Source organism: Equus quagga, chromosome 14, assembly GCF_021613505.1.
Source record: "Equus quagga isolate Etosha38 chromosome 14, UCLA_HA_Equagga_1.0, whole genome shotgun sequence".
NCBI lineage: Eukaryota > Metazoa > Chordata > Mammalia > Perissodactyla > Equidae > Equus > Equus quagga.
In genome coordinates this window covers 4,677,837-4,691,832 of record NC_060280.1, presented here as the reverse complement: position 1 = coordinate 4,691,832, position 13,996 = coordinate 4,677,837, and the positions used below count along the sequence as shown (strand labels likewise).

At 40.2% G+C, this 13,996-nt stretch overlaps 1 protein-coding gene across 1 annotated transcript in view; it reads right to left on the bottom strand.

Moving 5' to 3' along the window:
- Positions 1-1,472: 1,472 nt before the first annotated feature.
- Positions 1,473-13,996, bottom strand: part of LGR4 (leucine rich repeat containing G protein-coupled receptor 4) — a gene marked incomplete at its 5' end in the record, with an annotated part of 94,006 nt that continues 81,482 nt past the window's right edge. The window contains 8 exons of the mRNA XM_046685454.1: positions 1,473-4,494; positions 6,953-7,036; positions 7,279-7,394; positions 8,225-8,350; positions 8,638-8,709; positions 10,332-10,403; positions 11,090-11,155; positions 12,649-12,720. Of these exons, the coding sequence (XP_046541410.1) occupies positions 3,218-4,494; positions 6,953-7,036; positions 7,279-7,394; positions 8,225-8,350; positions 8,638-8,709; positions 10,332-10,403; positions 11,090-11,155; positions 12,649-12,720 (1,885 nt within the window). The remainder of the gene's footprint in view (positions 4,495-6,952; positions 7,037-7,278; positions 7,395-8,224; positions 8,351-8,637; positions 8,710-10,331; positions 10,404-11,089; positions 11,156-12,648; positions 12,721-13,996) is intronic.

Genomic DNA, 13,996 nt, shown 5'->3' with positions numbered 1-13,996 from the left:
TCTCAAAGCTTCTAGCACAGGACCTGACAGAAAATGGTAGACTCTGTCATTTAAACTCCAGACTTTTCCACTCTAACCAACATCTTGGCAGGGGAATCTAGAATGTCATACACTTCTCTGCCTCCTTAAAATGTTTTACTAAACAAATTATGCCCTTTCCTGGAGGCCTCAGAATCATCATTATGACCAACTCTTGCATTATGCTGGAGCAGCGCTCGAGCCATGAGGCGAAGCCCTCGGCGCTGGTGCTGGAGCTTGAACATCAAGGGTCCTGTGGTCTCCTTTCTTACAGCACCTTTTCATTACTGGGACTGAGAAGCCATAATCAAGTTTGGTAGAAGTATATATCAATGTATAAATAAGCTCAAAATAGGGCCTCTCTTCTTAAGTTTTAGGATATTGACTTAGCAACTTCTTACTACTCATTTATTTTCAGTTTCATGGTATATTTGAGATCATTTTTATTTTTTGCTGGCTTTGTACCCTTGTGTAAGAGCAGAGTGACTCTTGATTAAAAAATCTCTGATTTTGTTACAACAATAATGCCATTACCAGTTGGTCCTGTGGCAATACATTACGCAACTTTTTAAAAATTTATCCCTGGACACACTGAAATATTTACAGATGAAACAATATGATGTCTTAGATTTACTTGAAAATAATCTAAGGGACAGGGGACTTGGAGGGGGTTAGTGAATGGGATGATGAAACAAGTCTTACCATGTTCTGTTGCTAACTACCCAAGTTGGGTGATGGGTACCCGGAGTGGGGGCTGAGGAGATGGGAGCAGGTACCAGTAATTATGCCGCTCTACATTTTGTTAGGGAATTCCAAACATGTACTGAAGTTCAAAAGAAATGAAACAAAAACAAAAAACTATGTCTCAAATTAAGAGGAACTGGGTGATGGTTTGGGTCCTAATTTGCTGTGTGACTCAGGCCACTTAAATTTTATTACTGAGTCCTCCATTTTCTCAGCTGTAAAATGAGGGCCTGATGATTATGAATACTGAGTTATTTCTAAGAATTTGGGCAACTGACTACATTTGGTATCATGCAGGTTTTTTAATCATTTGCTTTTAAATAAAGATCTAATTGATAGTAGGTATTCTCTTAAATTTCACTATTTTCCATGAGTATGATTCAGACCTAAGATAAAATAAAAGCTTACTGCTAAATTTCAGCAAAGTGTTCTTCCCATATTTCTTCTAACACTCTTCACTTAAAAAATATTTTACTTTCATTTGCTTACTTTAACACTAAGCAAGTTCCTTAATATACTTGGTTATAAATTAAGGCAAAATAGATTGCTTTCTACAAGCTAATAATTCAAAACACTGCGTACAATACTGTGTTTCCTACCACATGTATAGCATGGGATACCACCTATTTTATACATCTGCTATTTTTTAAATGAATGCAATGAAAAGTTTTCAATAACTTGAATTTTGAAAAAAATACTTTTAGCTAGGATATTTTTACCAAGTTATGATTTAATATTTATCAGATGTGTAAATATACAAACATGATAGCAATTTTTAAAACTTGTGAATAGTTGGCCTTACAAAATTACAACACACTGTAAATAAATCCCTCCCACATTTTATACAAACTACATGACTTTGATATACAAAGATTCTGTTTTTATTACACTGACAATGTACAACCAAGACTATTTACAATGCAGAAAAGTACATAAACCACAATTTAACATTCTGCTACTGGCAGCCACTACAGTTTAGGAGGTAGCTTTAATTAAACGAAATGAACAGAAGCCACATTTCCCAACTTGTGTTCTAAAAATAATTTACATAAGATAAAAATTCATTATATGCACAGTATATACAGTTTAATTATTAAACTGCAATCTAGCTTAATGTTTTTTAGTATATCCTGAATAACACGGCAGTGGGTCTGCTATTGATTTAGCATATTGTTCAAAACACATATTGAACATTTATAACTTTAAGACTCCACATAGTGACATGTCAAAAGTCCATAGATGAGAATCAAGTAAAATTTTTCATTTTTAAAGACATAGGCCTAAGCTTTATTCAATTTTTTTTCTTCGTGACATAGTTGTCTTGTCTCACAAGAACACAGCATCTAAGCTGCTGCATAGGCTCTTTTTTAAGTCATAGGCAGGGGACACCGCATGGCAGCTTCCATGTAAGAGCACAGGTCCAGGAGAATCCAACTCGCTAGTAAATAAAATGTAAGTGCTTTGTGTCATAATTACTCCCAATTTCTTCCAATTAAATGAAGTTATTTGCCACAGTTTACTTTCTGTATAATTCAAGCTATAAACAGCTAACATACTAACAAAATTGGAAAATATCAGTAGAGCCAATGAGACTAAGAAGTGTTTATTAATGGGAACATTTCACAGAGCCATCGAATCCCTCAGACACTAATAAAATCCCACGTTAGTTAGCAGTTCAGCCAAATCTGCTAAACGCACACAGCAATGAGTCCTTTCCTTCTTCCCAGGACTGTGATCAGAAAACACTGAGGAAAAAGTACCGTGATCGCACTGAAGCAACGTATGATGACTGGAGACAAATGTTCAGCTAGGCTTTTAAAATCTAACAGTTGTTAATATTGTTTTAAAAACATCTTCAGGTTTTAGATTTATAAATCACTTAACCAAAATTTATGATTCTATCATGTCAAAGATGGAAATAGAAAATGCAGTCACGTAACACCTACATACACTCTCACGGTCCTACCTGGGAGACGATTCCTTTTTTGGCCCTGCAGTAAGTTGTCCTGAGATTAATGATGAAACATTAGGTAAAATTAGCACGACTTTTTCTTCAGTTATATAAAATCACATTTTAAAATATCCTTAAAAAAATATTAACAGCTGTTCTTTATTTGTGCTTAATTCAGAAACAGGTATAAATTTGCTTCTTATGGATCGAAAAACCTAACAGTATATTGCTATGACATACACAAAATCTTTTTCAAGTTATAAATTTGTTTCAAATAGACCACACACTGCTTGGACATGGCATTGTTCACCAATTGATAGCTGAGGCACTTGTTCTTTGAAAATGTCTGGTTTAAGAAATAAACTGCCACCTTCTCCTTCTTCTAAGTGATACCAGGCAGTGATTACAGAAGTGCTTCCCAGATGAAAGAAAGATCAGACTAGGGTTCACTCTACAAACACTGTGATTTTGGTTGAAGGGGAAAAGAGTTACAAACACATTAATTCAGTCTTTAACTCGGGGTAGATTGTAAGCGTAGCGCACCAAGGGGAATCCTCGACTCTGGTAGAAGCAGGCTCGTCCACAGGCCTGCACCTGGTCAGAACTGTCCGAGACAAAGGAATCTTCTTCATCCGCATAATCGGAGTGGGCTGATTGTGTGCCACAGTCCGACCAGTAGCCGTCTGGTCTTTGGCAAGAAGCCACTGCCAACGCGGGACAGCTGTGAGATTTTATTAAGTGTTTGCATGACACTGGCTTTGTCAAGAGAAACGACTCGCAGCAGTCACACACAGTCAGGTTCCCGTGCAGATGCGAGTACATGCCACAGTCGTAGTAGAAATCCTGTTCCACACACCCAGCCTGGCTGCTGATGGAAACTGAAACCGATCCACCTTTCCTGGTGATATGTCGCCTCAGTAACTTCCAGTCTTCTTTAAACTTTGGGTTGAAGAAAACATACAGGACTGGATTCAGGCAAGCAGGCAACGGGAAAAATATCAGAGTAACGGACTTCATTATCTCAGGGCTGATGGAAACTGCAGTGATCAATGGCGCAAACGAGAAAAATGCAACAGGGCAGAAAAAGATGCAATTGGTGAAGATTAGCCAAGCAACATGCTTAATCGTGCTAGAATGTGAGTTCTCTGAAAGGTCCTCCTTTTCCAAGTTGCAGTAAAGCTTAGTGTAGATAATGGCCATTAATAAAAATGCTAGTGAGTTTAATAGCACTAACGTTACAGTAAATCCTAATGATGGTGTTTCTCCTGTGGGAAATGGCAGGCACAGGGGTGATGCGGAATATTCCCCTCTATGGAAAAGTGGGAAACAGCCTGCTACAGCAGCACCCAGAAAGGCAAAAAGGGCAGCAATCCGGAACCGTCTGAGATGATCGCTTTTCCCATTTTTCACTCTATCTTTTGCAGATAAGCTTCTTTCGACAGCTGCTAACATTAATAAAAATATGGCACTTTCTGAGGAGAAAACAGCAAGAAACCCAGCTATTTTGCAGCCACTGCCAATCTCCCACCAAATGCCAAATTCAGCAAACCTGCCCCAGGACACGGCATCCAAAAAAGTTAGGATGCCGGTATAGGCTCCCATGAGTAAGTTAGACACAGAAATCAGGCCTATGAACAATTTGGAGGAAGGCAGTGACGGACAAGATGCAAATGTCGTTAAAATGACAAGCAGGTTGAAAAACAGTGCAACCAAGAAAATGAACCACACAGTAAGACGGATCATCCAACTTCCCAGCAAATATTCACAGGGCTTAAAAGCACCTACAACAAAACAGAGAGAAAAATAAAAGACAATTTAGAAAACACATTCCATATGAGATGGCTCGATAGAGAAACTAAAGACAGCTCATCTAGAGTAATTAAATCTGCTCCCAAATTGAACAGAACAAAACTGAAAAGATGACTATTTCTTAGATATTTTAAGTCATTGAAGGGGGCTATTTTAAAAATAACTGACTTCAATTTCTTTTATTAAATACTTGGTAATGCCATACAGCGATATTTAAAAGAAAAACTTCACTTTTTCTTACTGAAGTGAATATACACAGCACAGCGTCTACCACATGATATCCTGAGAGCCGGAACTGGATAAACTAGGGTTTGAACTTAGGGTTCATAACCCACTGCTCTTACTGAAGAAAGCAACTTAAACCTTGATAAATCTCATTTTCCCACTTGTGGGTAATAATGCTGTTTCCTAGAGCTGTGCAGCTTAGGTAATATCACACACATAGGGACCTAAGCAGGCTACTGGGTACAGAGCTGACTTCAGTAAACAACAGGTCCCGTTCTGCCTCCTTCCTGGTCCTAATATCCTGTATAATAATTACATGTGAATATGTATGTATGTACACATATATTTCTTACACATTTCTTATGGCTTTCAAAGGCAATCTAATGAGGCAGGTTAAGATAGGCAGAATTATCCCCATTTTCACCCAAAGAAACTGAGATTTCAAAGTGTCTGACCTGATAAAGGCTTTTCAGGAAGACGGTACAGCAAGGACTAAACCACACTGATGTGAACTCTTCATAGAGAGCTACGTCTGATAAGACCCTGTGGCACTTAAACTAGGATTGTAAGCTCATTTAGTAGCTGAATTGTACATTCCAGTAACTGACTTTGATATGCTACTTATGTCACAAATGACTTATCAAATGACACAAATGACAACTGTTTTATTTAAAAATTAGTAAAGAAAAACAAAATTTTGACTACAGAGTGCAAGAAAACAATGTATTGCGATTGCCTAAAAGACATGTTCTGAGGTATCTTTCTGAACTCTCATGAAGTTTGATACATCCCATAAAGCATTTTAATCACTGAGATAGCCACAGACCTAACAAGCCAGCTCTGCGCCATTTATATCTATCTGACTTCCAAATAACACAAGAAAAAAAATTTTAATTATTATTTCTTTATTCCCCTCTCAAGGAAGTGCTAAGAGCAAGCGTTCACCTTTATCCCTGTATCGGCAAGGAAGGAGTCACTCATCAGACCTGGGAGAACAGGACACCCTCTGGAAGAGTGTGACTAGTGGATGGAGCTGCTTTCCCTCGAAACCTGCAAGCAGGTTTCCCCAGTGTGTCTGTGGAAACCTGTGGCCTCCTCCAGCTCTAACAGAGGGATCCCGCTCTCCTCCACCTCCTGTGCTGAGTGTCTGTGTGTTACCACAACCACGTGGAGGAGGCGGGCCTGCAGCTCATCCCTCCTGCAGCCTCGGGAGACGAGCTCAGACCAACTTCCCTCCTGGGTGACCCAAAGCTTTAGACTCAGTGTGGAGGAAATGGAATCTCTGCGTGTTCAGGTCCAGCCTCCCCTTTAGTAAAGCTGCTCCCTTTTCACCGGGTTGTCAGCTCCTTATGCACATTCTCCAAAACAAGAACCCCAGTGGGGCAAATGAGCCAGCTGCACCCCTAACTTCCAGCAATTAATTCAGAAACTAAACAAAATAAATCACATAAACGTAACTGATTCTTGCCAATCCCCTTCACTCATCTGCTCACTGTAAGCTTATTCTCTGCACAAGGCACTGTGCTAAGTATTAAAAGAATACACACACAGGCTCTCAAGAAGCTCACAATTCAGTAGTAATCATTAGAGAATCCATAATACTTATGATCCTGAGATGGAAAATTAATGTCCAGATCATACTGTGTCATTACATTAAAAAGGAATCTACTCCAAGCACACAATTTAACCAATTACTTAATTTTTTATTTCACAGTAAAATTCTAAATCCACATTCTCAGATAGATTAGGAAGAATATGACACAGTCACGACCAAATATGTGGCATCAGTTTAGTAACTTTCCAAAGTCTGCTGAAAGTTCAATGAAACAAAATAGAAAGAAAAGGAAAGGCAAGGTTGTATCAAAAAAAAAAAAAAGAGACAACACTGAACATTCTGATAGATGAGTAACTTATGGAACTGGTCCTCGAGTGAAAGGAGCATTAAGAGAGTGCCTTTCGGACTCCACTGAGCATAACCCGCACCTGGGAGCTGGTTAACGCACCGGGTCTGAGTCAGCGGGTCTGGGCCTGAGATTCCGCAGGAGATGCCTAAGCTCCTAGAGCCCAGACCACACTCTGACAAGGCAAATCAGATCATCTGGCCCCAATCCTGTTAAGGAAATCTCATCTAGCCCCAAAAGCTTTAGACACATTTGCCTGATGTTCATTTGGAGCAAGAAACTGCAGACACTGCACGGGGCATACCTGTGGAGGGTGTACAGTGGATAATTATTTGACTGTGCTCTTCATTTTCCGCACTGCTGGTGACACCTGCTGCATCTGCGGGACCTGAACACACAACACAAACTGTGTTGAATTCAAGCTTTCTGCCAATCAAAAGAACTGTACTCTCCTGCAGTCTTCTCTCTGGTAGGTGATGTTAAGTCCAGCCTGCACACAGCTAGATAACACATCAGAGATGCCAGGAATGCAGTAAAGGCTTTTTTTCTCACAGATTTTAGACTGATCCTTCACAAACTGATCACGGTAACAGAAACTTGGGTTCATGCCGTAAAACCTCACACACTTGCCTTTGTCCTCTGCTACACTGTGGTCCTGGAGGCTCTTCCCTTCTGGGTTTGAATGTGCGTAAGAGTCACAACCCCAAAACGCACAGCACTGATAAGCATAGGGTACAGATAGAGACCTGGAAGACAGTGGAAAGTCTACACTGAACAGCAGCTCCACAGACACACTTTCGTTTTGTAAAATTATCTTAATCTCTGAAAGCCTGGGCCTAAGACTCCGAAAAACACCTGACTGGCACATGCTTTAAGCTGGTCATCATTCTCCCCTGGCCTCAGTTTCCTCATCTGTGAAAAGACCTCTGGTGTCAGATGACAACATGAGTTTCTCCACTTATACATATGAGAGATGCTTTCAAAAGCTGAGTTTAAATCAAACCGTATTTAAAATTTACTAGCAATACTGCAATTTAAAGTAAAATCTTATCAGACTCCTTTTATAAATGAATTAACCACAACTAATGCATCATATGAAACTGGTAGTTGCATTTAAAATTAATGGTTCAGGTCATTTGTGACTTTATACTATTAAACGAATTTACTTTCTTATGTATAGTGAAAATATTTATGCTCTTCTCCCATAATAATACTCCCAAGACCTCTCCCTACCCTGTCTAATGAGGTCCCCCTGACTCTATCGTCTCTGTCAAGGATTTCAGCATTCTATCAATTTTCCGTAGGTTCACACTTACGTGATTTCTGGAAAAAAACCATTCAGGTGAACAGCTATTTTATCTCTTTGACCGCATCAACGATTCCAATTTGTGTTCTCAAAAGCTACAGAATAATGCTCATGTTCTATTTTTTACCAAATTTGCGAGGATTGAGGTAGAAAATACTCTCAAATTATAGCCTTCCAGAAAATCTGGGAACCATAGCAAGAAACTAGCACACTCTATAATTTGGCAGCCTACCAGAACTTGACAAAAGAGAGAAATAAACAAAAACACACCTGAGATTAACAAAGTCTTTTGCTGCTAAGGCCTCTCTCAGCTTGACGTTGCCCACCAGTTTCAGCTGGTTTAGCCCATGCAGGCCTTCCGTAGGAAAGGAAGTCAATTCATTGAAACTTACATCTCTAAAATGTGAAGGACCTCAGATTAACTTCTAAGATGCAAATCACATAAACACATCTGTACACGTGTTAACATCTTAATCTGAGAGCTCTAAGGAAGGGCAGGTGCTCGAACAGTACATCTGGCACGCCTCTTGCCATCTTGGGAGCTGTTACCATATCAACACAGCTCAGCGTTTACACGAGGGAACCACCAAGCAGAAACATATTTTGAGAGGACGATGCTAAAACACCAGTGTGTGGACTATTCATGACTTTCATGATGTTACTGCATAAAATCGTCAACTTACAGGTTAGTTATTGACCCAAGCTTGGCAAAAGCTCTGCTGTGAATTTCATGGATCAGGTTTCTACTCAGATCTCTGCAATTGTAAGAAGAACATGTTAATCTTTTCAAATCACCTCAAGTTGCAGTTACTTTGACAACACTTTAGAATCTGAGGTAGTCACAATATCCCTGATAAGATAACAAAGATCTTTAAACTTGTCCTACAACATCTTGTATGTTTATGGTGAATGCCACTCCTTCATAAAAACCTATTTCTTGGAATGTGTTCCATGCAGCCGTAATTCTAGTTGGCATGTGTTTCAAAACAGTTGTGAATTTTCTCTACCTTATCATCCTGGTACCAGTTCAAAAATACAAATGATATTGATATAACCTTTGCTACTATTAACTAGGTGAGGAAAAGCTCAGCCCCTGACAAAGCTGAAAATAAAAACAGGTTTCCGATTATTTGCCTTCTCAAAGGTGACTGATAAGGTGCTGAGGGAAGACAAATAATCAATATGCAAACAAGAGCATTCCAGAAGGGCTTCAGATAGCATTCTTTTCCCAAGCAGGAAATAAAAACCCTATCAACACAGAGCCATGCTATATTCAGGAACACACCCCGAGGAATTCTGATATTACAGAAATAATAAAACAGGGAAATAATCTGCAACCACACTTAAACTGAGCCTTAATGGAAATTTAAAGATTGGGTAAATTCATGCCATGACACATCTCTCTGAGAATAGGAAAACCCGACCAACTTGATTCCAAATCAGGAAGAGGCCAGCTTTTCATTCTTGCTGCTTATCAGTGCTCTAGAAGTGATGGCAGCGGGGGGCCAGCCCCCTTCCTCACTGCTCAGACCCAGCAGCAAGGAAAGATCTGACCACCCAACCAGTAAAACATTTTCTAGTAGAATGCATTTTTGATTTCTTAATGGGGATCCACTGGAAAACAGAATTCAATATATGTAATCTCACTTCCCTGTCAATTTGTCAAATTTGTTCTGTATTTAAAAAACGTTCACCAATTTGGTGTATTGTGTTTTCTGCACTGAAGTTCTATGAAAACAGTGACACGGTTTGTCTTGGTCGTCTCTATATGCCCCAATGCCTAATAGATACTTGGCACAAATATACACCCAAATACAAACAATTTTTTAATGGATGCTTCTTCTGCATATTAGCTGTATCTGTCATGACAGATACCCCACGGCAGACCCTGTAGAGGGCCAGATAGTAAATATTCTTCACCTCTGGGGTTGTGCAGACTCCACTGCAACTATTCAACTCCACCACAGCATGAAGGCAGCTCTAGGCAGCACGTAACAGGCCCGCTGTGCTCCAGTAAAACTTCCCTTACGCAGACAGGAGGCAGGCTGCAGGGGCCCGCAGGCTACAGTCTGCCTACCTCTGCAAATGGATTGGCTGACCTTGATATTACGACTTGAGAACAAACAAGCTGCTTCTCGCAGGTTATACACATGACACTTGTTCACTCACCAATAGACAGTATCATAAATTAGCTAAGGTAAAAAAATACCAAAAGTAGAGTATTTATAAAGGACCATGTGGTTAAGTTTGAACAAGAATATTTACACCTAATAAATCATATCTTTAAGTATATCATTAACACGGGAATTGTAATGATATGTTAACCTCTAGCTTGTCAAAACTTTTATTTGTCTGTAACAACCATAGAGAAACTTACAGAATCCTTAGGGATATCAGGCCTTGGAAAGTACCTTCCTTTATTTGGTGGATCTGATTACGCTGCAAAGAGCTAAAAAAGACAAAGAAGAAAAGAATGAAAGGAAAAAGAAAGAAAAGAGAGAAAAAAATTATTTTCTATTTTGAAAAATAATATTTCCCAATTAAACTTTTCTAAGTTTAAATACTTATTCATAAGGAACCCTGATCTTGTTGAAAGTAAAGAGAACTGCTGTTTCCTCATCTCTAAGATGAAAGTGTTACACTGACTGTTATTCCCTCCCAAATTTTACTGAGAGTTAACACGCACGACTACACTCCTTCTCAACCGCACACGGTGGGGAGAGCAGGAAGACAGCCCACCATCATGAGCACTAGGACAGGAGGTCAGAGAAAGGAGGAGAGCACTATGGGAGAATCAGCGCCTCCCTCCCCAGCTCCCCATCAACTTCCACCGGAGCCGTCCTGTACCTGCGCATAGCAGGTGCCAGGATCACGTCTGGTTTCTCTCATCAGCCAGGACCAGCTTTTGTTTTTTTTTTTGTATACATCCCCCTCCCCAGGTGGTGTCTCACAGAAGGCCTGGTGCTAATAAGTGCCGGCTACATGAACACACCTGGCACAAGCTGACATTTATTCATAGGAACACCTGAGAATATGAATTTCTAATGTCTTAATGTTAAGGCCGTTTACTTAAAATAGGAAATAATGAATTAACAACACACCACAGCAAAAAAAGTAAGTCAAAGACCAACTTACATTTCTTCCAGAGCATGGCAACCATTAAAGCTTGGAAGCTCTCTTATATTGTTGTAAGACAAGTCCCTTAAAACAATGGAAAGGAACACATCATTTTCATGTTATCAGAAGACTAGATGGAAAGAGCTGCACCCAAAATCACGGAGAGCAGCGCTGAGATCTGCAATGAGGGGAAAAGCTGAGCAAGAAAAGCAACTACTTTCTTCCTGAGACTTGTAAGCTCCTAGACGACCTCAGGAAACAGTTAAGATTTGCAAACTTCAAGTACATAATGTTGAGTACAGACAATAGAAAATGCAATTTAAAACATTAAGTACATATAAAATAAATATATAAAAATATAATACAGAAAATATATAAAAATCATGTTTAAGTGGTAGAGTTATAAGTATTTTAATTTATATTTTTACAATATTGATTATACCACAAATAGTTTCTATTATTTACTTAAAAGGCTATAAGAGGGGGTCAGCCCCATGACATAGTGGGTAAGTTCAGCATGCTCTGCTTTGGCAGCCTGGGTTCGTGAGTTTGGATCCCAGGTGTGGACCTATACCACTCATCAGCCATGCTGTGGCAGTGACCCACATATAAAGTGCAGGAAGATTGGCACAGATGTTAGCTCAGGGCTGATGTTCCTCAGCAAAAAAAAAAAAAAAAAAAGCTATAAGGGGAAAGGTATGCATACTCACATTTTCAACAACACTTACATTAGATCAAATATTGGGACTAATTAACTCCCAGTTAATCCCACTGCAGTTTTTCCTCAACAGTAATCAATGTGTTTGATACTCTGTGACACCATTTAATTAGTAATGCATCGCACAACAATGTCTCAGTCAACGACAGACTGTGTATATAACAGTGGTCCCATTAGACTAGTACCATATGGCCTAGGTGTGTCGTAGGCTGTATAAGATAGGTTTGCGTAAGCACACTTGACGATTTTTGCACAATGACAGAATCTCTGATGACACATTTCTCAGAATGTGTCCCTGTCATTAAGTGGCACATGACTGTACTTGGTTCATCAGTCAGTCAGTTATTTCCTTACTTTCTCCCTCCACTGAATACTTATTAACAACTTAGTAACTTAATTGTTTGTTCTTGCGACATTTTTACATCCTTTATTTACTTTTAATTTCCAGGTCAGCTAAAAGTTTCTGGAAAGCTCCATACTTAGTTGGTTCCTGATCTAAGAAAGATTTGGCCTCTGCTTAGGTTATGGATGAAAGAGCAGGGTATGGAGAGAAAACACCTCCGATGAAACTAGAATAAGGACAAGGAGTCAAGAGAAGAAAAAGTCAAGGAAGAGCGCAGCTTGGTTTCACTTTGCTCAAAGTCAAGTCTCAAGATGTGTGAAATATACAATTAAACCAAATTCCAATGCACGTTACCTACCCTGGGGGGCTATTAACATACCTGCTCATTTCCATGAAAGAAACAAATAAGAACTAATTAGACGTTAAAATCACCTAATGAAAATAGTTCACTGAAAACAGAAGTCAACATGTGTGAAGTGTGTAAAGGTATGAGGACGGAAGGAGAACCTGACTTACAAAGTCCTGAGCATCTTCTGTTCTTGGCACAAATTACTGGATATGCTGCTTATCTTCGTCCCTGTCAAGGTCCTGTGGAAAAACACAGTTCATCTAAGAAATGATTCAAGTTGAGATGGTAAACAAAATGCTACTCTTGCATAGAAAAATAATGCTCACATATTTGCATAAGTACTAGAGCCTATGTCTCCCACTGCTGATTTCTCCCTAAAGTTAGGCACATGAGGGGGCCAGCCTGGTGGCACGGTGGTTAAGCTCACATGCTCCACTTTGGTGGCCCAGGGTTCATGGGTTTGGATCCTGGGCGCAAACCTAGCACCACTCATCAAGCCATGCTGTGGCGGCGTCCCACATACAAAGCAGAGGAACACTGGCACAGATGTTAGCTCAGGGGACAATCTTCCTTAGGCAAAAAGAGGAAGATCAGCAACAGATGTTAGCTCAGGGCCAAAAAAGTTAGGCATGTGTGCAGATGAATTATTAACCCTCAATACCAATATCATTTTCATAGAAATGCAGAAAAGCTTGTGACACGAGATGTTAACATTGACCAGACAATGAGCTTGACTTCTCATGGGCCAAGAGAAAAACACTAATCCATGGTCAGCCTGACCACCACCAGCTCTAAGTCCTGTGCCTCTCACACCCAAACATACGAAACCAACTTAGCATCCTCTCCTGCCCCCAAACCCTGCTTCTGTCCTTCCTTTCAGTCAGCCCGACTCAGCATTCTGAACGTTCCCCTCCCCTTGTATGTTCCCATCTGCAGTCAATCACCAGATCCCGGTCTTTCTTCCTCTGCATGGCACCAGCATCTGACCTTCTCTCCCCATTTTTACTGCTACTGTGCAGATCAAGGGTGAAATGAGGCAGAGAGGGGTGTAGGAGTCTCAGACTGGCCACACCGAGGAACTCCAGTGACAACTGAAGACACAGAACTCCATGGTTCAATGTGTTCACTGAGCCAAGAGGACTATTTCCAGGGCCTCCTCACCGCTCTGCCCAACTCCAGTCTCTCCTCTTCTCATGCCACCTGCTCCATCTTTCTCGACACTTCCAAACTGCCTTAAGAGTCAAGTTTAAACCCCTCAGATCAGTGCTTCCCAACTTCACCCTTCTTACATCTTAGCGCACATGAAAATCATAACATTTATGTGGCGTACTGTGGTAAGGCTCCTCGTGGCTGGAGACCCCAGCCACCTTGGGCCCCACCTGGCTGTCTGGACAGCTGAGATCATCAAGATCTTGGATGCACCTGTAACCCATTAACAGACTACCCACTGGCACACTTTGCGATAACCAAATGTTCAGTGTTCAAGACTTGCCATTTTAAAACTGACCCAGACAA